This window comes from Cololabis saira, chromosome 5, assembly GCF_033807715.1.
Source record: "Cololabis saira isolate AMF1-May2022 chromosome 5, fColSai1.1, whole genome shotgun sequence".
NCBI classification, from domain to species: Eukaryota; Metazoa; Chordata; class Actinopteri; order Beloniformes; family Belonidae; genus Cololabis; species Cololabis saira.
This window is the reverse complement of record NC_084591.1, coordinates 18209209-18235059: the sequence shown is the minus strand read 5'-3', so window position 1 is coordinate 18235059 and position 25851 is coordinate 18209209. Positions and strand designations below refer to the sequence as shown.

The 25851-nt window shown below is 42.0% G+C and overlaps 1 protein-coding gene across 2 annotated transcripts in view; it reads right to left on the bottom strand.

Annotated features, from left to right (window-relative positions):
* Positions 1-383: 383 nt before the first annotated feature.
* mon2 (MON2 homolog, regulator of endosome-to-Golgi trafficking) overlaps positions 384-25851 on the bottom strand; it is a 45231-nt gene continuing 19763 nt past the window's right edge. Inside the window, exons 10-35 of one of the 2 annotated variants that reach the window (XM_061721127.1) lie at positions 25476-25615; positions 25151-25304; positions 24494-24684; positions 24168-24249; positions 22412-22593; positions 21030-21142; positions 20401-20505; positions 19924-20004; positions 19688-19761; positions 18774-18864; positions 18533-18634; positions 16032-16142; positions 15060-15235; positions 14768-14930; positions 13808-14101; positions 13500-13698; positions 11069-11712; positions 9981-10124; positions 8075-8092; positions 7436-7564; positions 3839-4029; positions 3698-3758; positions 3488-3611; positions 3182-3389; positions 2704-2786; positions 384-1278 (exon numbers count right to left, since the gene is read on the bottom strand). In XM_061721127.1, the coding sequence (XP_061577111.1) occupies positions 1115-1278; positions 2704-2786; positions 3182-3389; positions 3488-3611; positions 3698-3758; positions 3839-4029; positions 7436-7564; positions 8075-8092; positions 9981-10124; positions 11069-11712; positions 13500-13698; positions 13808-14101; positions 14768-14930; positions 15060-15235; positions 16032-16142; positions 18533-18634; positions 18774-18864; positions 19688-19761; positions 19924-20004; positions 20401-20505; positions 21030-21142; positions 22412-22593; positions 24168-24249; positions 24494-24684; positions 25151-25304; positions 25476-25615 (4024 nt within the window). In that variant the 3' untranslated portion in view covers positions 384-1114. The remainder of the gene's footprint in view (positions 1279-2703; positions 2787-3181; positions 3390-3487; positions 3612-3697; positions 3759-3838; positions 4030-7435; positions 7565-8074; positions 8093-9980; positions 10125-11068; positions 11713-13499; positions 13699-13807; positions 14102-14767; positions 14931-15059; positions 15236-16031; positions 16143-18532; positions 18635-18773; positions 18865-19687; positions 19762-19923; positions 20005-20400; positions 20506-21029; positions 21143-22411; positions 22594-24167; positions 24250-24493; positions 24685-25150; positions 25305-25475; positions 25616-25851) is intronic. The other variant, XM_061721128.1, reaches the window with a different exon arrangement.

Genomic DNA, 25851 nt, shown 5'->3' with positions numbered 1-25851 from the left:
TGTTGGGTCCTCCTCCTGTACAGTTTTTATTTCCTGTAGTAAAGCTGAGTTGCTTGGTCATTACATTTAGAGGTAAAAAAAGAAAAAAAGGAAGCTTTCAGGCCTCCCGACAGCATCCCAACTGGGAAGCACGAGGGTGGAAGCATCATGTTCTGCTGCTTCAGTGCAGGGGGACTGGTTCACTTCACAAGATAAATGGCATCACGAGGACAGATTACACACAGAAAAGCAACATCTCAAGACGACCAACATAAAAGTTACAGCTCGAGTGTCGACGGAGTTCCTTTTTAAAGCAGCTTTTGATGAAAAAACTCTTCATTATAAATGTTCATATATTTAAATAAACCGTTTTCCAATATTTTCTTAGTAAATCAGAAAAAAGAAAAACTAAAATGGACCATCTTGAACAACACTCGTACACCTACAGTTGTGATACTTTAATGATGCTTAATTAAATAGTTAAGGGCAGTTCTTATATTAGAAAACGGATGTAAATGTAATGTGAGAACGCATTGAGCAAACACGACATGGTGGCACAGAGCTGACTGTAGAATCATCCCATTTATTTTATGTTTTTACAGACATGTACATCCCTTCTCAGATGGCTGGCTAAAGATGAAATGGAATGTTACAGTAAGACTTGTTTTCTTGCATAAAATCCTCACTGTTGAAAATGTTGGAAAATTTTAAATGTTCATCTTGAAGATCAATAGAGCCTCCGTCTTTTTTTCTTCCTTAATTAAAGAATCAATACTATCACCACACACTGTACATTGATGCAGCCTCTTCAAGAGAATAAAACATAATAATAAAAAAAAAAAAAAAGAAGAAAACAGAGGCAACACTGCAATTTTTCTTTCACGTCTGTAGTTGTCGGGGAACCGCAGCCGGTGTGTATGACGATGAAGAGGACTAATGTTTCAGAAGCTCACATGAGAAGCACACAATGCTGCGTAGAAAGTTTGGGGTCACTGATGTGGTCCGAGGCGGCCTCGTTGTGGTTTGCTTCTCGTCACCTTCGATGGAGCTCACGTCCAAGCACTTGTGAAGCGACCGCAGCAAGAATACGGATTCTTTCTTCATTATAAAAACAAGGAGCTGCGAGTGAGGCCGGTCAGGACTCTCCATTCTGGACTTGGGAGACAGGTGGCTGCATAAAGTCTTTAAATGGCCCCAGGGCCTCCTTCAGCGCGGAGCTCACGTCGGGCGAGGAGCATGTAATGCACTCCACCAGCGTTGGGTACAGGGCAATCACCTGCGCCCACGTGTTAGCATCCACTGCAGGGGGGAAACACAACGATATCAACACGAGAGAGAAGCAGAGGTGGGAGGGAGGAGAGGGGAACGGGAGGGACAACCATATGAAGGGCAACCAGAGAAACATTTCCACTGACAAAGAGACGGGAGCAAAGCCCTCCAAACATCTGCAACAACATGATTTCACAATGCCACACTGCAAGTATAATTATGTTTAACTATTATAAGTTACCTTGTAAAATAAATTAAATAACTGTACTCTGAAATGATAATAGAAATAAGTAGATGATGTCACAGAGGCTCGAGGCCTCAAGACCTCAACCCGAAATGCCACTTTTTACGGTATTATAATTACAGCACGTAAAATGCCTTTTCTTTATTTAAAAAAATAAATAAATACCAGACTGAATCATTTCGGCAGCGTTACACAACAGCAGAAGTGATCAGCACAAACTTAACTGACCTACAGCACAAAAGCATCACCTTTGCTGTTCTCCCGTCTGGGAACCCACGTTAACATCAGTGTTTCCACTTGTCCGCTTGTATTTTCCTACTAGTTTCTAATGAAGCATCATCAGATTCAGCCTCTAATGAAGCATCATCAGATTCAGCCTCCTACAGCCAGGACTCTGAGCTCGGATGTTTGAGGTGATTGAACAGCGATTGGTTGCAGATGCAAGCCTTTCTAAAGGTTTGACTCTCTAAAAGTCCTTTCGTTCTCTTGCACAAGTGCCTCTTATAAAGTGAACTGTATGTTTATGATGACTAAGTTAAATTTAAGTTTATAGGTCAGTTGGAAGTTGGAGGCTTAAATAGTTAATTGTGTCTAAGTTGCTGTTACTGCGTTTACGCCGAGGCTTTGATCTTGCACATTATAGAAAGGCCCACTGTGAAATGATGATGATCTCTGCTGCCTCTTCCTGCAGACATGTGCTTCATGTTCCTTCAAAGCTGATAGCAGGCCTGTAGGCGGCCATTTCTTTAGCGAACTCTGTCGTAACTCGTATCTGGAACGTTCAGTGTTGAAGAAGACAAAGAGCGATGTGTGGTGCTCGTGTAGACGAGAGGTCACGTCTCAAGTCACGTCCCCTCCGGCAGTTGTGCATGTCCTACATGGTCGGTTGCTTTCTTCCTCAGAGTATGTTTCATACCCTAAAAAAAAAATCCCATTTTACAGTTTTGTGGGAGTTCACCTCCATCAGCCACCAGCTGACTGAATGCTTGCGTCATCCGGAGTGGAAGTGTTACTTAATGCTGCAAATCTTTGCATTAAAAAAAAAAAAAAAACAACGTTTTTTTTAAGCAATGATATTAATATCCTGGTATAGCTTGAAAGCAGTCGGTGCCTAATATAGTAGCTATAACGTTAACACCCCCCACCCCCAGTTGTCACAGTTGTTCGTCTTTCTGGGATTCTCTGAATCACTTACGCAGTTTCGTACTAACCGTTTTCTGGCTGCGTCTTCTTAAGCGAATCCATCAAAGTGCTGATAGCTTTTAAGACAAAGATGATCTCCGTCACTTGCTGCCTAAAATGAAAAATGCCACAGGACAGCATTAGCTACTAAACCTCTGAAGGAAAGGGATAAAATGAGGGGTGGGGCACTGAACACCCTTTCAGATCTCAGGTAAATGTTGGTGGAAGACACAGGGACAAAAAGATGATCACAGCTCAGCGTGCATGTAACTTGAAACAGAGAAAACACAAGTTCAAATGATTACTGCATAGATGAAATCAAGCTTTAAGTTCATTTGCTGTTTTCTGTACTAATGGCACAATGTCATTATGAACAACGTTGCATTAAAACACTAGACGCACTATTTGAGTGGAACTGAGGTCATCTTGCTTCTCCAGCTTCCCCCCAGGAGGCCCGATCTGTTCAAAAACACGTCTTTGGCTGAAACAACGAACAGAGGGTTGTACCTTGGCAAGGGGCAGCGGCCGCTCAACCTCTCGTCCTCTACGTAGCGTCTGAGGACATCCTGGGACCTCTTGAGGAGCACAGAGAGCGCCATTCGGGAGATGTAGCCCTCCTGCGGGGTGGACACCTTGTTGCTGAAAGAAAACTGCAGCAACGTCTCGAAACACACCTTGGAAAACTCCTCCCGCATCCGCACATCTATCTCGGCCTCTGTTGAGAGGAAGCCAGGGAAAACATGAGGTAATGTTGCAGCCAGACTCAAATACAATAAAAGGGCTGTTGTTTACGCCGCGGCAGTTATTTGTTACCTGTGAACGAGGGAGACTGGGAGTGAATGGACCCTTTGTTAAGCATGGCCATGATCTGGCCAACAAAGTCTTTGGGGATGAAATTGGCAAACGGTAAAATCTCTGTGCTGATCAGCTGGACCACCTTAAACAAAGACACGCCACAGATGTGGGAAAACTCATTAAATCTGTTCAATTATGTCCCTGAATGCTCTAAAAAGAGATATTTACCTCGACATCTATAGCTTCATTCTTCTGAAATTCCTGGATGGACAGGTTATCTGGGGGAGTGCTATAAAAGGAAAACAATAAGGATGCTGCAATACGTTGCGAAACTTGCAAAATCACATCCAAGGCGCGGAGACACTGAACCTTTTGGTGAAGAGAAAGTCTTCAAAGGCATTGGCCAGCTCTGGCCACATGGTGTCAAACTTTCCAGATGAGGCATGTTGGCGTGCGACAGGCAGTCCGATGGACAGCACCTTCAGCAGAGACGACACCGCCAGCTTCCACGTGCTCTCTGACGGACAGGCATACTTCAAACCTAACGGCATTCTTAAAGTCTTCAAAGGAAGGAGAGGGAACAGAAATAAGGTTAAATCCTAACATCCTAACTCTTCTTGAGATGTTTGAATTTTTTTTTTTTAAGAGCGTTGATTGTAGGGATGGGTATTGGGAAGGACCTCAAGATACGATACGCATCACGATACTTGAGCCACGATACGATACACATTGCGATATCCCGATTATGCGATATCCCGATTATAATATTCTACATAGTTCACCGAAAAATTTAAAAATGCATTACACATCTTAAAATCCAAGTTGTATATATGTACATCAGATGATAGTGATGGATCTTAAAATCCAAGTTGCACGTTCATCAGATTATAGTGACAATTCATGGGACAAACTGAGTCAAAACAATGTTTTATTATAACTATACAAGCTAAAGTTACAACATATTTGTATATGTTTTTCATATTATTTACATCATATGAAATTAACATTAAATTTAGTATGAGGTTGCTTTAATTATGTGGCAAATGATAATAAACACAAGAAAGATGGGTACTAAAACCAAGGACAGGCACAGTGATCAGTCAGTATAGATATAAATCCATAAATAAATAAACCTCTGTCCATTATTTTTCATTTTTTAAGGACAGGCAATTGTGTTATATAAAAAATAAATTATAAAATGAAATAAAACGTGAAATAAAACCTGAGCTCAGTGCAGGGCCCTCCCAGGGTTGGTAGAGAGTGGCAATGCCCAGGACTGTCACTTATGTAGGAGCACTGAGTGATATAATGGGAAAAAATCGGGGATAAAAAATATTAAAAAAAAGAAAAAAAAAAAAAAAAAATCGATATTCAAATTTTGAAAATCGATATTGAATCGGCTGGAAAAGTATCGCGATATATTGCCATATCGATATTTTTGCCCACCCCTAGTTGATTGCTAGTCTGACTTGTGACCCTGGCGGCATTGTGGGATCTTTTTTTGTTGCTTAACGCCAACGAGACGTTGATCTGTACGAGGCTGCTTTCAGAAAATGTCGGGTGCTAATATAATTCTGAATTTGCAGCATGTAGGATGTGAATTTTGAGGTCAAACCCATCTCGTCAGAGAAAAGTCAAGTGAAACATGCGTGAAGGCCCGTAAACATCGCCACGGATTGGTCTGCAGACCAGACTTTAAACAGTTTACCCAGACAGCTTTCTAGGATGTCCCAACGACCTCTCGGCGCTAACTGAGCGGGTCATTTTAGTTCTGGCACCTGCTGATAATACTCATCAATTCATTGTCAGTTCTGCTGGCCTGTACGCACGTAGTAAGCAAATGTGTTGTTCCAAATAGTAAGAAAATAAATCCTGGTGATCTTTCACTGTGGATCAGTCTCGCATATATGCCAGTCAAAAATGTGGACACAGATCCTCCTTCATTTTAAATGAATCAAAATCAAAATGAAACGAATATCTGTATTTTGACTTGCGCTGTGTATGGAGTCCTTTCATACATTGTTAATGTAAAAATATTGATTATGTGGCCTTAAAATGCAGACAAAGCAGTTGGTGTTGGAACTTCCAACCCTTCACTGCAACAGAAGAGCAGCTATCAAGGAAGATAGAGAGCAGCGAGAAATAAACGATAATTACATGGCAACACACAGATTTTCACATCCTGCCTACAAAGAAAATAAGTCAAAGGGGAGAACAAATTACTGCCTTTTTCCGCTCGTATGCTGTCATTGGTCGACTTCTACGCACAAACTATCAAAAAGGCCTGAAAACACCAAGGATTCAGGGCAAATGGCAGCACAAAAACAATGCTGCGCGCTTCTGCTGGGTCTCCAGACATGACTGAGACCAGGCTGGTGAACCGGTACGTCTCCACTCTAAGCTGATATAGTTGCTTTATCAAATCATGTCTTAAAATCTTATCTTTTTTTTCCTTTTTAGCTGAGCCTTTTCCCTTAAAAGCAGGATTTTTGCAACTGTTTTCATAGTACTTTGAATGCCGTTTTGCTCTAGGAGGATTTTTACTGGCAATTTGGGCACTTTATAACATTTATTTTGAAGAGTATCCATGACGACAGGAGGCTGTTTAGATGTGAAAGGAGCTTACCGAGCCTTCCAAAGATTAGCGGATGATCAGAAAAAAAAAACAACCTAAAACGCAGAAGAGTTGAAGAGGAGAGGTCAAAAATGGCCGACCATTTTCCCTCCTCGATCATAAAGGAGAGTGTGAGATCCCTGGCAGGTGGGATGGATGAGCTTAAAGCGCCGATAGAAGACACACAGGAGAATATCATGGCTTTAGAAACATAGAAGCAGGAGCAGGAGCAGGTTCTGGACTCCAGCATCTCCCTACGTGGATTTTGGAGGATGCAGGTTCTTGCATCGCTTGTGAACAAAATAAATGCTGTAATCCTGGACATGTTACTGTGAAGAAGCACCTCTGCATTCCAGATGTTCAGCTGTTCATGTTCTCCACCGAGAGACTTCAGCTGTGTTACTTACCAACGCTACGAGTGAGAGCATCAGTGCAGTTGTTGCTAGGCGACAAACGACACTAACGCATTCATGATCTCTGGAGACTTCAACCAGGCCTATTATCTGGCCATTTCTGACCTTCTGTTTGTTTTAATGTAACCTTGTACTTTCATATATATTTTTCAAGTAATTTACCTTGAAAACCCTTCAAGAAAAAAAAAAAAAAAAAAAAAAGTGTGTGGTTGAGTTTTAAAAACTCAACACTTCACTTTCCTTTACAACTACAACAACTTACATTTATATAGCGCCTTTCATGGAAGCCAAGGTTGCTTTACAATGGTTCCATTGTTCGTTCACTGCATTCATACGTGGTGATGGTCGACTACATGTGTAGCCACAGCTGCCCTGGGGCCGGCTGACGGCAACGTGGCTGCCAATCTGCGACCACCACCGGAACATTCATACAAGTCTTTACAAGGCCACATGTTGACGGTAGCGAATGAACTTTACTATCATGAGCATTGTATATGGAGGATTTTTTGTGCCAAAATTAAATAAATAAATACATCATTAATTAATTAAAATGGGAATTAAATATATGATTAATTAATTAAATGTGTCATTAATTAATTTAAATTAGAATGAAATATGTCATTAATTAATTAAAATACAATTCATTTTAAGTAAAAATATATATTTATTATTTCAGCATTTAATTAATTAATGACACATTTAATTAATGATTTCGTGTTACGTGTGAATCATGAAATGTAAAACTGCATTTAATTAATTAATGACACATTTAATTAATGATTTTGTGTTGCTGAATCATGAAATGTAAATGTAAAACTGTCAGTTTTACACACTATTTATTTATTTAATTTTGGCACAAAAAATCCTCCATAATTGTAACCGTCAAATAAATAAATAAATAAAACATTCACATCCAGGTAAAAAAAAAAAAAAAAATACCTTTATGATATTCTGCAGAACCTTTTCGTTGATGACAGCTTTGTGACACGCCGTTTTGTGGTACAGGTCAACCACCACCTCCAGGGAGCGCTCAGCAAAGGGCACATAATTTAAGGCAACCCATTCGGCCTGTACGGAAAAGAGAAACGTGCAAAACGGACGTCAGTCAAACAGGTTTGAAGAGTGTTTTCGCAACATTCGGCAGAGCCACACTGAAAGCGGGTCTTAAAGGCACACTTTGTAAAAGCAATGAAGTACCGACAAATTTTAAACTTTCAATTAGACTATGAGTTTGCTTGGAGGCGTGTGAGGCTTATGAGGATGTTAGAGCCAAACTAATTACTTTGATGAAGTGTGTCTTTAAAAATGATAAACAGAGCCACACCTGTGCATGTCAACATCACCGACATCAAAAAGTCAACTGAAAATGAGCTCCACAGGGACTGTGCACACAAAGGCATAACCACCAGTTAGTGGCAGGCAGGGGGGGAGGGGGGGGGGGGGCATGGAGCAAGTGAGAGACGCCAAAGCCCACCATGCGAACCGATGTTTTGAACTTTGCCACAGAGGGTAGATCACCACCATTCAGCACAGCTTAGCACAGCTACGTATGGGGCTTAAGGAGATGATGACACTCACCGGTGCAAACAGCTGGATCTAACATGGATATCCAGAAAAACGTTCAAAAAACAGAACCAGAAGAGAATTCAATTACACTGCTGCTTTGAAGCTGCGTCGAATCTGAAGTGGTTCGATGGATAAATCAACTTTAAACACAAACAACATTTTTAAATGTCGATATAACTCAACTGTGTTTTCTTCCGTCATGATTATATGGAGCCAAATCAAGGCCAAAGGTTTTGCTAATTTGAAAATAAAATTTTAACCTGAAAATTCTTTTTTACAGTTTAAATTTATTTTTTTTCAGTTTCAGAACTTTTTATTTCAGTTTCAAATCTTTTTTTCAGTTTCAGACTTTTGGCCCCGATCTGGGGTAGGGGGCGTGGCATCAACTGAGAGGGGCGTGGCATCATGAGTGACAGCATAACAGAGAAGGCGGGGGACGTTCCTCAGTCATGTTGCCTTCAGGAAACGTAGGTTGCATAAGTTATCAGTAGTGGAAGTGGGAAATGTCAAACTTTAAAGTGTGGCTGTTGAACTATACAGTCTGGCATAGCTTTTATACTGCGATTGTTGCCAAGTACGGTTCAAATTTTATTTTCAAATTAGCAAAACTTTTGGCCTTGATTTGGCTCCATATGATTACACCTTCCAAGAACAATAACGACGGACACCATGAATCTCCTTCATTAGTGCAGGTTAATTTGATATTTCTGCAGTTAGTATGAGCCATCATTTTTACTCGAAAAGGAAGAAGAAAAAAACATAACAAATTGTCAGGTTTCTGGTCATTTTCCACGGTTTCATAGAGGAGCAGCGGGATTTTCAATTATCCAAAAATCCATTCCACTTTTGACAAGTTTATGCGAGACAATAACTTTTTTTCATTTGCTCTGTAGATGAGGAAAAGGTGTTAACATTACAGTTTTCTAAAATAGTCTTTTCAAAAGAAAAGACCTCTTGTGGATTGGTAAAAACTTTGTAGAAATTCCCATATGGAATATTTTCAGAGGTAATGGAAACGCAGCGGAAGAAGTGGAAGACATTCAAAACAAAGACCACTCATGATGGAACCGTGTTTTCATGTCTAAACAGACTCAGATAAACAAAAATGTCCGGAGTAGGGCCCAGTCTGTAACCGCAGCGTACGACTGGCGGTCAGGATTGATGACAGGAAGTGCGGAGGGCTAATCTGTCTCTAGCTTGTCAAGATCACGTCAAGAAAACTGTCTGCATTCCTTGTGAGAAGCACCTGGATCACTTGTTGACAACCCACTTGCATGTTTACTGATGAGGAAAAAACAGAAGATACTGACATCAGAACACGTTAAGAAATGTAGCTTGTTGTGTAAATGTAGTTAACTTGTTTAGAACGAAGTCAAGTTCAGATTACGGGGTCCTGTTCAGTCGTCTTGTTTCATGGACAATACACAAGGTGGGCGTCATTGTGAGTTTTGAAGTCGTAGCTGCGTTCCCACGACAGGAGGTGACACACTTTATCAAGCAGGGACGGCTGTCACACAACCGTGATGCAGACGAGTCACTGACTTGTCTTTATTGTTACAGTAACAATCAACACTCCTTCAAATGGCTCTGCACAACGCTTCACGTGCGTCTGTTTTAAGTCTCTCTCTTCTGGTTTTTTCCTCTTAAACTGGCTTTTGTAGCCTGACGGATTCCAGAGTAAATGAATATATAATGTGTTGCAACTGTAGAACAGTGAAACATTCCGCTGGCATGTTGTCAGTGAAATGGTGAGGGTGGGAGGAAACGTGAAGGGCAACGTTTTGGGCTTCTAACAGAGGATCGGATTCACTTTCTGTCAAGGAATCAACTGAACATGTGAACAGTTTCATCCCATCCTACTTTCTCCTTTAGGAAGAAAAAAACTAACCAGACAAGAAGTGACGCTGTCATTTCCTACCTGGTTGTATTTGGCATTGGCCACGTGTTTGGTTTCCATCCTGCCGTACTGAGGCGGCTTACAGGAAAACTCCACGAACAGCAGCAGCTGCTCAAAGATGGCCGGGTACATGACCTGCAGGTTCTCCGGGCCCACACAGATGGCCTGCAGCAGGGAGGAGACGAGGAACAAACACTGCATCACCACAGGACTGCATACCGCCCAATCCAACCAACACAGTTTACTTGGACCAAAGTATTACCAAAGAAGAAAACAGACATTTTATCGATACTCACAGTTCAAACAGTTCAAGATGGTGTAGTTAAATAATCAACCTCAAACAGTCTGAGGCCCTGGGAGGTTCTAGGCTATACGAGGGCTGGGCGATATGGACCAAAAGTCATATCTCGATATTTTCTAGCTAAATGGCGATACTCCATATATATCGATATTTTTTCTGTGACATATTTGGGGTTTCCCCCAAAGCATTATAGCATAGCATCTCTGTTAGCTTCATTTTTTTCTGAGGCAAACCCTTAAAAAAACAGTCAGTTTTAATACAAAGCCTCGTGCCAAATGTCACACAGGTACATTTATTAACAGAGGTCTGCACAATATCAAAATGTATAAAACAAATGAAACAAAAATAAACTGCCTGCATATATAGAATAAAAATGCTTCTTGAATAAAATAAAACAAATATCCCTTTCCTGCATAACAATTAAATTAAAATACACTGTGCAATTAATACAATGTAGACAGTAACAGGCAGACTTTTCCACTGAGGTTGACAGTTGTGCAAATAACAAAACATTTGTGCAAATCTCAAATAAAACATTCAAGTCAATTTGTCACAAAATAAGCTAAAAAAAAAGCTTAAAGCTTAAGCTTAAAAAAATATATATATTTTTTTAATAATCGATGTAAACGATATTGTCTCGTACCATATCGCGTTTGAAAATATATCGATATATATTAAAATCTCGATATATCGCCCAGCCCTAGGCTACCGTTAAACGCTATGTCTCTACATGTCACTACAACCACTAGCATCCTGCTCATCACACGTTAAAGCCGCTTTCAAATCAGTATTTTGTTTAATTTCCCACCTTCTGCAAAACATCCAGAGCGGTGAGCACAGCCTCCTGCAGGCCGGTGAGCACCGCCTCCGTGTAGGAGGGAAGGATGAAAGGTGAGGCGTCGCTGCTGATAGGCACCGACACCGCCCCGTACAGGATGACCCCCAGCTTTTTCAGATCCTCCATGCTGAAGTTGGCTTTGATGTGCTGGTAGAGTGCCGGGAAAATCTGGATCAGCGCTGTGAGGAAGGGCTGGCTCGGGATGAAGGACAGCTTCTCGGCGGGGCCGCTAGGCGGTTTGGTGCTTTCCGTTCCCGTTCGGTACCACGTGTTCCACGCCGACCACCACAACGCCGAGTCCTCCAGGGCCGACTCCTCCCCTGGCGGCGGCGCCTGCAGCTCAGCTCCGTTGTACCTCGTCAGCCGCTCGACTAGGGAATCGGAGCGCACCAGGGGTCTCCCGGGACCAGAGGCGGAGAGGGGGTCGATGAGGACCGGGGGGACCCCCATGGCAGCAAGGGTGTCCCCTGCTTTGTCTGAGTCTTTAACAGGCGTGACAATCTGGAGGATTTCTTGGAAGCTCTTGAGGGCAGCCAGGGAGACCTCGTTGTTTTTACTGAGAGCAGCTGACTGGATGTGGTTCAGCAGCACCTCCCAGGCCTCGAAGAAATCCCCTGCAGAGACAGCAAAACCATCTCCGATTACCGCCATTCTCCAAATAAGTGCAAACTAGCATTTTGATATGGTTGGAATGTAACTTCATTTCTATATATACACTTCCATTTTTGCATTTCAGCCCTACAGCACATTGTTAAAATGAGGACAGTAAAGTTTTGAGGACAGGTCAGGAGTCCATGGAGGCCGGTCTGCTACCCGCAGCCTCTTGTTCTTCAGCCACAATTCTGTCATGTGTGCAGAATGTGTAAGGAAGTAAGTAAGTCAATTTTATTTATATAGCACCTTTCACAGACAATGGAATATCACAAGGCTGCTTCACAAAAATAAAACTTCAATAATAACACAAATAAAACACTACAATAAAAGTAGAAATACGATAAAAACAAGACAATAAAGATAAAAGCTCCTAGAATAAAACTACATAAAATCATCATGATGGTCATAAAACAACCCTCTCACTACTGATGTTTAAAAGCTTGGAAAAACAGGTGGGTTTTAAGTTTGCCGTTTGCTGTTAAAAGCGTTGATGGAGTCCAGAGAAGGTAGGGACGGCGGGAGATTGTTCTAGAGCCTCGGTGCGACAGCCTGGAAGGAGCGATCTCCTCACATCTTAAAGCAACACAATGTAACTTTCAGCTTTTGTTGAGTTTGGCGGCTCCTTTGTACAAAAGCGGTAGTGCTTTACCAGAAGTGTGGCAGGGTTCCTACCATCCACCTCAAAGTTACATAGTGCCAGTGAAGGCGATACAGACCCCTCAGACCATGACAGAGGTGTCATTAAACCTGTTGGAAGTTGATGTACCATCACAATGACTCTGTAAATATTATATTAAGGTGGAAAAGTTACATTGTGCTGCTTTAAAGCAGGTACGAGGGACCATGGCTTTGGTTACATGATCTCAGCCTCCAAGATGGAGTGGAGGGGCATAGTAGGTACTTGATATAGGAGGGGGCCGGACCACGCAGAGCTCTAAAAGTCAGGACCAGGATTTTAAAGTTAAAACGAAAAGGGACGGTTAGCCAGTGAAGTCCAAACGAGATGAACCAAAAGCATGAATAATTAGCTCCAATGTGGATTCATGTCGTCTTATTGTCCCTGACAAAGATGTGGTTTTGCAAGCCGCTTGCGTTGCTCGGAGATATCCACGTGCTCGTCTGCGTTGACGGTGAAGCGCAAGACTGTCGCCACGGGCTCCGATACCGGTCCATGCCATCCTTTTCATCTTTGGTTCAGAGCACACAGGTCTTTGTTCTTCCAAAAAGAGATGTGAAATAATAGATTTGAGTTTCCATTGTGAAAACTCTTCTTTTTAGCACAGTAAGGCTTTAAGTGGCATTTATGAACGTACTGTAGATCTGCACCCGAGTGCAGAAAGGTTTCCCGAAATAACCTTTCCCATGCTGCAAAGCAAATACTGATGAATAACTCATGAAATGCTTGTGATGCATCTTTGCTTCCCAAAGACGCAGCTTTTCACCTGTGGAAATAACGCCATTTGCTCTAAATTGCTCTCGTCTCAACCTTTTTGACATCCCCTGTTCAGAGTAGCAGCTGGTCTTCTTTCACCTCTTCACCAGCATTAAAGTTATCCAACTATTTTTTAGAATGTGTTGTGAGCCTAAAATAAAAAAAAATGGATGTATATCAATCAAAGAAAAAAGCTGAAATCTATTAGATATTAGTATATATTCAAGGAAATAAAAGTCAAAGTAAAAGCAGGAAGCACTGTTTTGTTTTGTATTGTTCATAACCTTTTCTGGTTTAGTCGTCTTGTGCCTTTACCTAATTGCTGGAGGAGATATCTCCTTGTGTTGAAAATCCGTGCCACCCCCGCTAAAGTCATCACCCACGTCTCCGCCCACTGCTTCTCCGCCGTGTCGCGTGAATGGTGGATGAGAATGTTCCCCCCACCAGATTCAATCTTCTCCTTATCTGCTGTCGTGGACGATGTCCTCACACAGTCTAACAGCTGGAACAACACCTACGTGACACAAGGAGACTCGACTCAGGCAATCATGGTGTGTTGCAGTAAAATCTTGTCAGAAATTGGTAGGTAAACCGAAGGATGAGGATAAATTCGAGCACGGCACCTTCCAGACTACGATGTGCCAGGTTGGCTGCTGCAGCAGGGTCCCGTGGGCAGCGATGGTGGAGAACAGCGTCTGCCCGGCACTTTTACGCACAGCGGGCCGCGGGTCGACGCACAGCTCGCCCAGCTTGGCGTACAGGCACAGCCAGAGGCAGTCGAAGGGAGGGGCGGGGTGGAACGGCCTGTTCAGCGTCTCTCCTTTCTCGTGAGCCTGCTTCAGCAGAGCCTCCTCCTCCCGCCCCAACTCCTGCGTGATGGTGTCGCCTCTCTGGAAGAAGTAGTCTGAAATGTTCCACTGCGGGGGAAAATTAATATGGAAGAGGAGAGTGGAGAAATAACTTGTTGAGATCCTGGTTCTATCGATCGATATGAAAGTAACCACAAGAGAGAGAGAGAGAAAACAAAACACACACACACCCCCCAAGAGAAATACTTAAATCAGAGAACCACACATCAATATCAGGCTTTGCATGTTTTGAGTATTGAAAAAAGATCTATCAAGTGTCAGAAGAAGATGAATAAAGAAATAGATGTACAATATACTGTAGGATATATACATATACATTATATATATATATATATATATATATATATATATATATATATATATATATATATATATATATATATATATATACACACACACACACACACACACACACTTTATGTACATATACATATATACATACATACACACACGCAGATATATGTATATAATAAGAGGTGCTCAATATGCGTTTGTGTGTGAATGACTGATGAGACTGTAAATGGCTTTGTAGAACCTGAACAAGGCTAAAAGTGCAGATCATTTACAATGATCAGCAAAGAAAAGGAGTAATCATTTGTGAGATCTTTCAAAATCTAGCTTGACTTCCGAAGCTGTTCTTTCATAATATTTATACATCATTCACCACTAGCAGGATTCCTGCCCGTGTGACCAGAAGCCGGCGTGTCGTCTCACCAGCAAGCCGATGGACGTGAGGCTGATGTTGAGCTCTTGGTTCTGAAGGCCGAAGCTGCCGGCTACATCCACTACAATCTGGAGGCACGTGCAAGGCATTGTGGGTAGGAAGTCCGTCACCACCAACTGCAGGCACTGAAAGGCTGTTCTGATCAATGACTCTCTGAAGGGAAACAGGACAAACGCCACCGTTGGGTACAGCTTCTTTAACTGTTAGTAGACGTAAAATACGTCTATGATGATTTACATGAGGGAATATTTCCAGGCTAGTAAAGTCCTCCTGCCATCCTACCCTTGATCGTTGCGAATGGCTCCAATAACACCCAAAACCAGGGGCCAGCCGGGCCCCAGGCCGTCGCCCTGGCTCTGCAGGATCTGCAAAACACACTCCAGCTGTTTCTGCCGAATGTCGCCGTGCAGCACGTTGGACAGCTCCTTCAGGGGGTTCAGCAACAGAAGCTGCAGCCGCTGTGACGTTAAAAGAGGAAGCAGCCGACAAGTCGGTTTTTGCTTTGCAAATGATACGACTTAAAAAACACATTGAATGCATTTATTATATCTAGAATTATTGAGCAAGATGAACCTTGCTTAGTTTTTTCAATCTTTCTGACAAGATTACAGCTGGTTGCAAAACAAAAATAAAGCTGGAAAAAGGGCAGAGAAACATGTTGGATGCAGAAGATGAAGTGGTTACATTTGAAAATTTAAAAAGAATTCGATATATATTTATTATGAATATGTTGTAGGTATTCCAGGTATTTTATTTTTAATGGCTAAACTATGAGAGAATTCTTCTTATTTTCTAAATTCAAATGGAAGCAGAATAAAAAAAAAAGAAGAGCATCAAGTGGAGAGAAAGTGAAACACAGTATTGAGCAGCATTTCTGCAAAACAAAATCTCACCCAGAAAAGGCAACAAGAAAGGTGTTAGAATAACATCGGACATTTGTGTAAGACATTATCGTTCATGTCCCTGGTCTGTCCTGCCAACTTCACACTTTCTCTGCCCTCTTTCAGATAAGTTCTCTGCGCTTCCCTCCATCGGCGTGAGCGAAGGTCACAGTGAATGTGTCATTTCTGTTTTTCACATTTTAAGCATCGCTTATGAGTAAACGTGAGTGGTGAAAAGATTTCCCCAAGGTCAACATTACATACTCTACAGCCAGTTTTAAGAACCGATATGAGGAGAATAAACCGGCCCCACTACGATGTTCAGGACACAGAAAACCCCTCGGACTGGTGAGTTCTTTAGGATAATACTTGCCTGGTTCTGGGCCAGAGGAGGGTCATGCTTGTAGGCGAGCCCAGCTTTGATGAGCGCCGTCAAAGCCTCAGCCCCCCACTCTCTCATCCGGGAGTTTGGGTGCTGGCAGACCTGAAGGACACATCGATGCAGACACATACGTGCAATGACAGATCTGATGCAGATGCAATGTTTCCCAGCAGTGATCCCAGTGCAAGGGAGACGTTAAAATCAGAACTGGGATTCCCCGTGATAGATGGTGTGATCATCCAAGTAAAGATACACATGGAGAAGCCAGGCGAAGCAAAAAAAAAAAAAACAAAAGAAACTTGACTACAGTGATTTAAAATGAGCATTTCAGCTAAAACAAATTAAAAAAAAGATACTGCAGCTGCACTTCAGAACCCAGATGACCCATGTGTATCCTTTAGTTACCAGTTAAAGCTTCACATTTTAATCACAAACTGCATTTATTTACAAGAAACAGTAGAGGTGATGCCAATTACACATTTTCTTTAAAAATGCAGCACAGAGTTTGAACAAGCCCATAAAGGAAGATATTCAGCTTGTTAACAAAGCATACATTGCACATATAATTATAGATTCCGCTTCTGTGACAAATCAGGGCTTCAATGCAGGCGATACTGAAGATTAAAATAATGATAGCAGCGCAAACACACCGGACACAGTGACATCGCAACCTCTCAAGTCCAACATGTCGGACTGAGAGGAGAAAGAGATGGGAAAGTGAGTGCTTATGGTGGAATCTGTGCTTACCTTCTGCAAAACAAACGGGTATGCAAAAGAGAGGGGAGATACATAGAGAAAATGTGAAGTGAAACTATTATATATTCTATGAGAGACATTAAAAAGGAGAATCTTTTCATGAAGATTTTCTATACGTCTCATGGATGTTAGAATGAGTTCCAATAAGCAGTGGAGAGTATCTGACCCCTAACAAAACCGCGTTATAGGAGGTTGGTATTGGCTGAGGATATTGTTTAAAACTTGCTGTAGCTGGTTAAACAGCTCAAGCTCCTAAACCAGTTAGAGGGCTTTTGGACCAAATCGGTTCGGTGCTACACTGGCCCAGATGTAAGAACGGCTACACCATGCGCGAGGAGCGTGATTACTGTAACCAACGACGACCATTCAGCCCCCATATTTAACTAACCTCTTTGAGTTTAGTGTAGTTACAACAACAAAGGGTCGGGCCAAGAAATTCTAATTGAAATAGCGGTGGAGGAAATGAACTGCGTCCCTGCTCTCTGGTCGTCAGCCGAGGTGCTGAAGTCTGAAGGTGCTAGTACGATGTCGATGGTGGTCGGTTGCATGGAGCTGATTTCGAACTCAGGACATGCATCTACAAACACTGAAATCCGTTTACTAATTTTAATTGTTGTTTTTTTGATGGATTTTGCTCTCATTTGCTTTAGTGACGTAAAAAAGTGACGCAGGGTCCTGGCTCTCTGGTGCTCTCTGGAAAAGCGAGCCCGTTCTTTGTAGAACCTGGTTGGATAGACTGTATAAACAATGGTTGAAGCATTCGATCAGATGACCCATTGGTTTCTGAAGCCCGTTTTTCTTTGTACGGGGCGCGCAGCCATGTTGCTCAGCAAGCCGATGGAAACACACCGTATGTCAATCAAAGTTAGCTTCGCTCCCAACTCCTTCAGCCGAACCCTGTTGAATTATCTGCAGAGCCGCCGTCAGACATTTAAAATTGAATAAATCGTTAAACATGTCAAATCGACGGCATAATCAAAAATGACAGTTGCGTTTAGCCGACGCTGCGTTAGTACAAACGGCTGGTTGCTTCACTAGGCGTGGTAGCATGACGGTTACGGATGTCATGAATGTGAAATCAAACGATTGAGACCAAATATATTCATTTCGGCTCTGAAGTTGGACATCATAATGGAGATTGACTGGCTTTCAGTCAGTCAAGGAACTGCAACCAATGTTAGTTCTGCATGAGACCCTGCGCCTGGTTGGAGTGGCTGTAGCACCGGCACGAGCAGCGGTTTGGTCAAAAAGCCCCATTATTGTCCTCTTATGTGCAGTCATCATGGCCTTGGCATCATTCGGATGTTAACTGCATTGTATCAGTGTTTCAGCTTTGAGCAGAACTGTTGCTGCGTGCCCTGCAGGTCTGTCAGGGTAAGCAGGGAACAGAATTGGGTCTAAATGAGCAGCAACTACACGTTATGCTGCTGCGTTTGCCACTGGCCCAGTTTTACTTACTACTACTGAAAATCTTTAAACACTGCAAAGGAACTTCAATCTTTTCCCTTTTAACTGCAGCACTAAATGTACTTTCCCATTAAAGAGTAACCAGAAATATAAATGACAGATTTAAAGTAGCAGTACTTATATTATAGTACAAAATTGTCAACATAAATTTGGCATTAACTAGATAATTATTTTGAACATTTATATTTTTCCCCCCACTGCTTTTTAATTAAAAAGTTGATGCCGTTTATTGTGAATTAGCAGCAAGCAGGCGTGATTGTAGAAGTTACCTCCAACAGGTGGCCTGTCAGGGGCCTCCACAGGATCTCAATGCGGTCCATGTTGACGAGGCCGGTTTCCAGCAGCTTAGCGACCGCGAACAGAGACGGTTCCTGAATGATGACCAGAAAAACACAGTCTGTGGGTAAATAAATACTGCAACAACTTTTACCAAAATGCTAATTTATTTAACACTGAACCAAAAAAAAAAGGCATCATCATCAATATCAGTTAAATGCAGAGACTCTTTACCTTGTTATTTCCATAAGCCATCTCCATGGCTTCCAGGGAGAGGGAGCAGAGTGCATTGATCAGATGATGTAGGGACACGTCATCCAGATACCTAAATCACAAAAACTATTTAAGTCCCTTTGACTGATATTATTGTTTTCAAACTCAAGTGTAACCCAAAATGCTTCCAAGAACAAAAGCCAAAAAAAACATTTAAGTTGAATTAGAATCAATTTAAACCCGGTCAGCCATGCTGATGCTTTTTCCAGGAGGCCGTAAACACAGACACAGAAGGAAGTGCCTCTGGACATCGTTGGACAGTCATACAGGCCATCACAGAAATGAGGCATGTGACAAAGGCAGAGCAACCCAGACTAGTATATCTCCATGATGGCGTGCAGTGGAGTAGGAACGCTGGTGATTGGTTTGGTATATTCTGCACTGGTAGAAATGACCAGTAACAAGAATGCAATGATCAGATAAATCAATTGAATGTAAGATATTTGCTTTACACAGGGGACAAGGCCTAAAAAATAAGGTCTGCTCAAACTGTCAGCTCCTTTAAATCAACGCTAAAAACATCACTGTTTACTGAAGCGTACTCTTAAATCAAATACTTACCTGCTGTACTCTACTGCCCTTACTTTTTAACAACTTGTGCTTTTTATTATTTTACCTCTTTTCTTATCATTTTATTTGTTTTTTACTGTTTAATTGTGTCTTGCTGCTTTTAATGTTGATGTAAAGCACTTTGAATTACCTTGTGTTGAATTGTGCTATACAAATAAACCTGCCTTGCCTAAAACCATTTTAGAACGGGGAAACAAGTAGAACATCTGAAGAGGAACATTTTGGGTTCATGTGGTCTTCTTAAGGTTCATTAATATCAGACTTTTAATACAGTGTGTTAATTTTAAATCAAGAAAGACTCTTACTGGGAGCTCTCAAATAACCTGGACAGGATGTTGGAGATGACAGGAAGGTCGGTCATCACGGCTGTGGTCAGGACCTGTTGATGTTCATGGCACACACACACATACACACACACACACACACACACACACACACACAAACACACACACACACACACACACACACACACACACTCAAGGCTTTGAAGAACAAACGACAACAAAGCATGCCGAACCGAAAAAAGCCAAACAAAACTCACCGTGCTCGGTCCCTCCACCGCTCGACCAGGTTTCAGGGCCCCGCCCAGCCCTGGTTTAAGTCCCAGGATCCAAACTAAATGCTGGGGGGGAATAAAAAAATAAAAATAAAAACAAAAATATGCAACGATACCAACTGGCACGCAGCAAAAAATGACACCAACACAATGTTTTTAATCCAGCTTGGATATGCAAATGATTTACAAGTAATGAGACTTGAAAAATCTAAACTGGCAATTGAATGTTTCTTAAACTGCACAAATACACACAAAGAAATAAAATAACTGCATAACATGATTCAAAACAAACTCATCCAATTACATAAAATTCTTGGCAAGTCCCACATGGCCATCAGGCACACAAACAAGCCTTTTATTTATATGTAAATGCAGGAAATGAGAATGTTCCTCTACAGACTGTGTAACGCTGTGCTCGTCGGTGACTACAGATAAATGTGTGTTACTTGGCTGTTGTCGTACCTGGAGTGTAGCCAGTACCAGCTGCCAGGAGGTGCCCAGCACGGCCCCGTGGCAGTGGGCCAGGTTCAGCAGTGTCCGCATGCACTGGATGTTCTTTGCAGTCAGCTGACAAAAAGGACAGACACGTATTTAGACTACGTTTTAGAGTATGGATTGCTCGGAATTACGCAGACTTTTAATAATTATGATTAAAGCTGTTAAAAGAACCCTGATAAAGAACCGAGCTGGTTTCAGTTAAACAAAAATGATGTAACAAAAACGGGATACATGACCACGACGTAAAAACTGGGTCCAGATAAATGTATTATTACTACTATGGGGAATACTCCGACAGCAGGGTAATTATTACATGCACAGGGTCAACATCACTGTGCTTAGGTTATTTCTGCCTGTGCGGGGAATTCAGATGCAGGAGCTTGATTACACTTCTTTTTTTTTTATTGTTAGGAGCTGGATTTAGTAGCTTTGTCCTGATCGTGTCGATCGTGTCTACAGCCTTAACAAGGAAGGGGGTCAATCCCTGGCTTTGACTTTCCTCTTGCAGCTTCTGTAGACTTCCTGGAAGACTTCTTTATAAATCGGTCGTCTCTGCTTCTGAGCATATTCTGAAAACGTGCATGCGTCCTTACCACCACGGTGCCCTGGGGCTGGGCAGTGAGCGGCTGCCCCACGGCCACCACCTGCTGATGAGATTCACTGGAGGGGCTGATGATCTGCACACTCTGGCCCTGGATGGAGTAGGCTGATGAGAGCACACACACAAACACACACTCGTTAAAAGTCTTTGGATGAAGCTCGGTAATACCCACAAACAAGCTTATGACATGCAAGAAAAGCTTTCTTAATTAATTTCAAGGCAAACATCCATCCCAAATTTAGACCCAATTTGGCAGCTTTACAACAAGATGATATGCAAATCATCAAAGTCTGAGCAGCTGCTTTCAGCAGCAGACTGTGTGTGTGTGTGTGTGTGTGTGTGTGTGTGTGTGTGTGTGTGTGTGTGTGTGTGTGTGTGTGTGTGTGTGTGTGTGTGTGTCTTCTTGGTGATTCTAATTAAAGGCCACAGTGAAAATCTAAGGATTAATGTATGGAGTAATGATTGAACAGGCTTGAAATAACTCAAATACCTTGATTAAAGGGAGAAAAATAAAATCTCCAACATCTTTGCTTCATTTAAACGCATGTGTTTACGCTACATGACATGAGTGGCAGCATCGATGTGGTGAGACGGAAAACCCCGTGGAGAAAATATGGAAAAAAAAAGTTTGTTCATTTTATCCTCATTGTTACAGCACAATGGAGATAATTCAGCATCCAGTTTTCACCTTTTTTCCTATTGCTATTGGCAGCATATCCGTCCGTACACTCACTGAATTTCAAAAAAGGATTGTTCCAATAACATGAATTTGCAGCTATTTGTTCTTTGTTTGTTTCAGTTTTTTTTTTTTTTATTTTACATCCCCAAAATCAAATTCCCCACCAAAAATACAGAGAAATGTTGTATTTTTCACAAATTAATTCAGTTAATTCTGCACAAATCGAAGCATGGATATTTCATGAGGCTTAGTTTTATGTTTTTTTCATCTCTGGAGTTCATTTATGCGAATAAATGGATGTTGCAATTTATTTTTGTGCACAAACTGAATCGAATTGACAAATGCAGATTCGGATTGTGAACCGATACATGACATGTGATAAATTTAATAAAATACTTTAGAGTTAATTTAATCAGTTGGTGTCAAAAAGAACCTCATGTCTTTCTTCATAAGATACTTAAAAATCAACAAAATACTGTACATCTCAGCATTTTCCTGCAGAGCAGAGTCTCTCCCTTTGGTTTATAAGAAAACGTTTGTGTCATTTTGATGACTACAAAAGTGGTTGTCAACGTTCCTGGTGCATTTTTAATAGTTGGGGGTATTCATTGGGTATTTTCTCCTGCATGTGGGTAAGACACAGAGCATGAAACCTGAGCAACAGCCTGCTCGTCGTTTTCTTTGCAGAGCCGTACCTTTGCTGGAGAGGTTGGCGGCGTTGCTGCTGAGAATAGTCAGGGCGTAATGTGGCGGCAGGGAGGCCTTGCAGATGGCTGTGATGAAGGCGTCACGAGGCGTCACCAGGCCGAGGCGGCCGCACAGCGAGGACATGGTCAGCTCTGCTTTCAGGATGTTCTCCGTAGCCGTCTCATCAGTGCTGAAGACGCAAGACGAGAGGAAAAAGAATACAAACCCTCAAAATTCAAATATAGAATATTGTGCTTCTAATTAGTTATTAGTCATTCTTGCTAAAGAAAAAGTTTAAAAAAAAAAACCCACCAAACTATTAACAAGTGGAAACAGAAACAAGTGTCAAACATTCAGACTGGCGCAGAACCAAAGTTGGCCAACTGCCGTTTCATGAATCTTTAGTTTTCCAAACTGCAACCAAGTGATTGGGTCAAATATTTCATCTAAAATAATTTGCTGGGAAATATTTTAGAGCATTGCGTTCCTGTTTGAAACAAGTGACATCAACATGTGACTTGACTGGCAGTTACACAGTGAAATGTGTAGTAGAGATTATCCATGAATTGATCCATCAACTATAGTTGATCTATGTCCAGATCCATGTGGAGGTCATGAGGACGGCAGGCGGAGCAGACGGGTCCAGACCTCCCTCTTCCAGGTCTTCTGAGGAAATGGGTAAACCATCTTAAATATATAATCTAGGGCTGGGCGATATATCGAGATTTTAATATATATCGATATATTTTCAAACGCGATATGGTACGAGACAATATCGTTTATATCGATTTAAAAAAAAAAAAAAAGTTTTTTTTTTTTTTGTTAAATTTTGATATACCGGTAGCTTATTTTGTGACATTTTGACTTGAATATTTTATTTGAGATTTGCACAAATGCTTTGTTATTTGCACAACTATCAACCTCAGTTGAAAAGTCTGCCTGTTATTGTCTACACTGTATTAATTGTACAGTGTATTTTAATCTAATTGTTATGCAGGAAAGGGATATATGTTTTATTTTATTCAAGAAGCATTTTTATTCTATATATGCAGGCAGTTTATTTTCATTTCATTTGTTTTATACATGTTGATATTGTGCAGACCTCTGTTAATAAAGGAACCTGTGTGACATTTGGCACGAGGCTTTGTATTAAAACTGACAGTTTTAATAAGGGGTGGCCTCAGAAAAAAATGAAGCTAACAGAGATGCTATGCTATAATGCTTTGGGGGAAACCCCAATTATGGCACGGAAAAAATATCGAGATATATATCGAGTATCGCCATTCAGCTAGAAAATATTGAGATATGACTTTTGGTCCATATCGCCCAGCCCTAATATAATCTCTCCAGGATGTCTCAGTTCTGCTCTGGGAACTTCGTCTGGGTGGACATGCCCAGGACACCTTCTCCTTGAACTGCCACCCTGTTGTGGTGGAGGTGTTTGCAAACCCGATTGATCCTAGGACCTAAGAACTCCAGGCCAATTTAACATTACAGGCTACTTGTAGGAAATGGCTCAGATGAAGAGCTGTTCAGCAGGACACATATGGTTTCGAAACCAACAAAGAGTCCAGTATCTTGAGGGAAGCCGGGTCTGGGGAAGGGGCTTGTGGGCGAGTGCTAGGCAGGCCTATCGTCTGTACCTACGGGTTCTCCCACCAGTGGGCCCAACAGCTGCAGGAGGGGTTGTATGTGTTGTGTGATAAGAGCCTGAAACTTGTTGTCCTTACATTTGCTTGGCTAGATTATTTATTTTGTTTTCACCTTGCATCCAGCAGCAGAGACAGGGCAGCCAGCAGACCACACCAGCAGGCGTTGACCATCTCCTCCCACACCAGGTGGGCGTCTGAGACAGAGAAACTATTACTGAGCTAGTGTACATTTGATTGCTTTAAAAAAAAAAAATAAATAAGCAAAAGACAGCCACATATTTTCTTACACACAGTCCATTGGTAAAAGACATGCAGTTATATTAACGGCCACTAGAGGTCGTACAAGTGGAACCACCCTGAATCAGAGCAGTGTACAGTTGGATAACTTAGATTTCACTGGATTATCAGATCAAGATTTGCTTTTTCCGGTGTTCTCACCGGGCTGCGGCTTCCACTCCTGGTCGGGGTGAGTCTCCCTGAACTCGGCAGCAGCCTCCTCCTCCAAGGCCAGCTCTCTTTCAATCATGGTGGTGATGCCCCTCACCAGGTCCAGCAGGGCACTGAAGGCCACCGACATGGCGTAGCCCTCTGGGATGGAGGGGGGCTCAACTTTATCCAGCATCTCTAAACTGGGGCGGGAAGAGGCACAGAAAACCAAGATGAAGCAAATGATCGTAAATATGTGAGCTGGAAACTCGAGCTCCACGCTGACATATGAACACTGCTTAACCCAAAAACATCTTCAGGCATTGAAAGAAGAAACTCAGCTTTAACACCCAATATTATACTTTCTGTTGCATTTAGTGTTTAACTACAATCAAGAAACCTCATTACATTACTTTTTAAGAGAATAATAACTCTTAATCAGGGGAAGGCCTGGGGCTGATGGAATGCTGTGTATTTCAAACTTGGCTTTGTTTTCTGCCTTCGGTCGGTCTTATGATCTCATGTGATTTTAGAGGAAATTCATGATTGCTGCTTGCTATTTCAACTTAGTTATAATAAGCACAAATATATTTAAAGCTCCAGCTGTGTCAGAAATGTAGCTTTTGTTTGCACATGAGAAAATACAGTGTGTGCAGTTATGACTCTTACTAGGTAGCTTTGGCGCTGCCCTGGACGCTGACGGTCATGAGTGGGATCCAGGTGCCGCGGTATTCAAACGCAGCCTGGGTGGTCAAGGTGCCGCCGGCCCCCCCGGTACCCGGGGCCCCCTGCGCTGTACCTTGAGCCCCTGAGCCTGACCCACCTGAGACGAAATGTGGGGAGGTAAAAGCCAAAACAGGTTAGATTTCACTTTGAAGCAGGTCAATTGTGATTTTTCAACCATTGCATTTATCTACTTTATGGATCTGTGGAACATTTAACATGCCTTGGAAACTGAATGAGCACATGATTCGTGATAAGGCGCACAACTAACCAGCGGGAGCGCTGACGGCTACAGCGTTGCCTGCACTGGGGACAATGAAGAGGGACTGAATGAAGGATCCCAGGGCGTTGACGATGTCTCTGAAGACCTTAGTGGAGTGCTGCTTCATGTCATACGACTGGCAGAATGACCTGAAAAAGGAAAGAAACTTTCCATAAGCAGGAGACAGACTAATGAAAGCCAAAACAGTTCAGGGCTTTAAAGTGGACACGGCGGTAAATATCACTGCAAATGTGTCTAAAGCATCTTCAAACTAAGGTGTGCTGTCATTCTGGGCCCAACAACCACCTGGTTCAGTTTCATACATCTTTATATGATGACTGTGAAAAAAAGCCCTTTGACCTGCTTACAAAACAACATTACATAT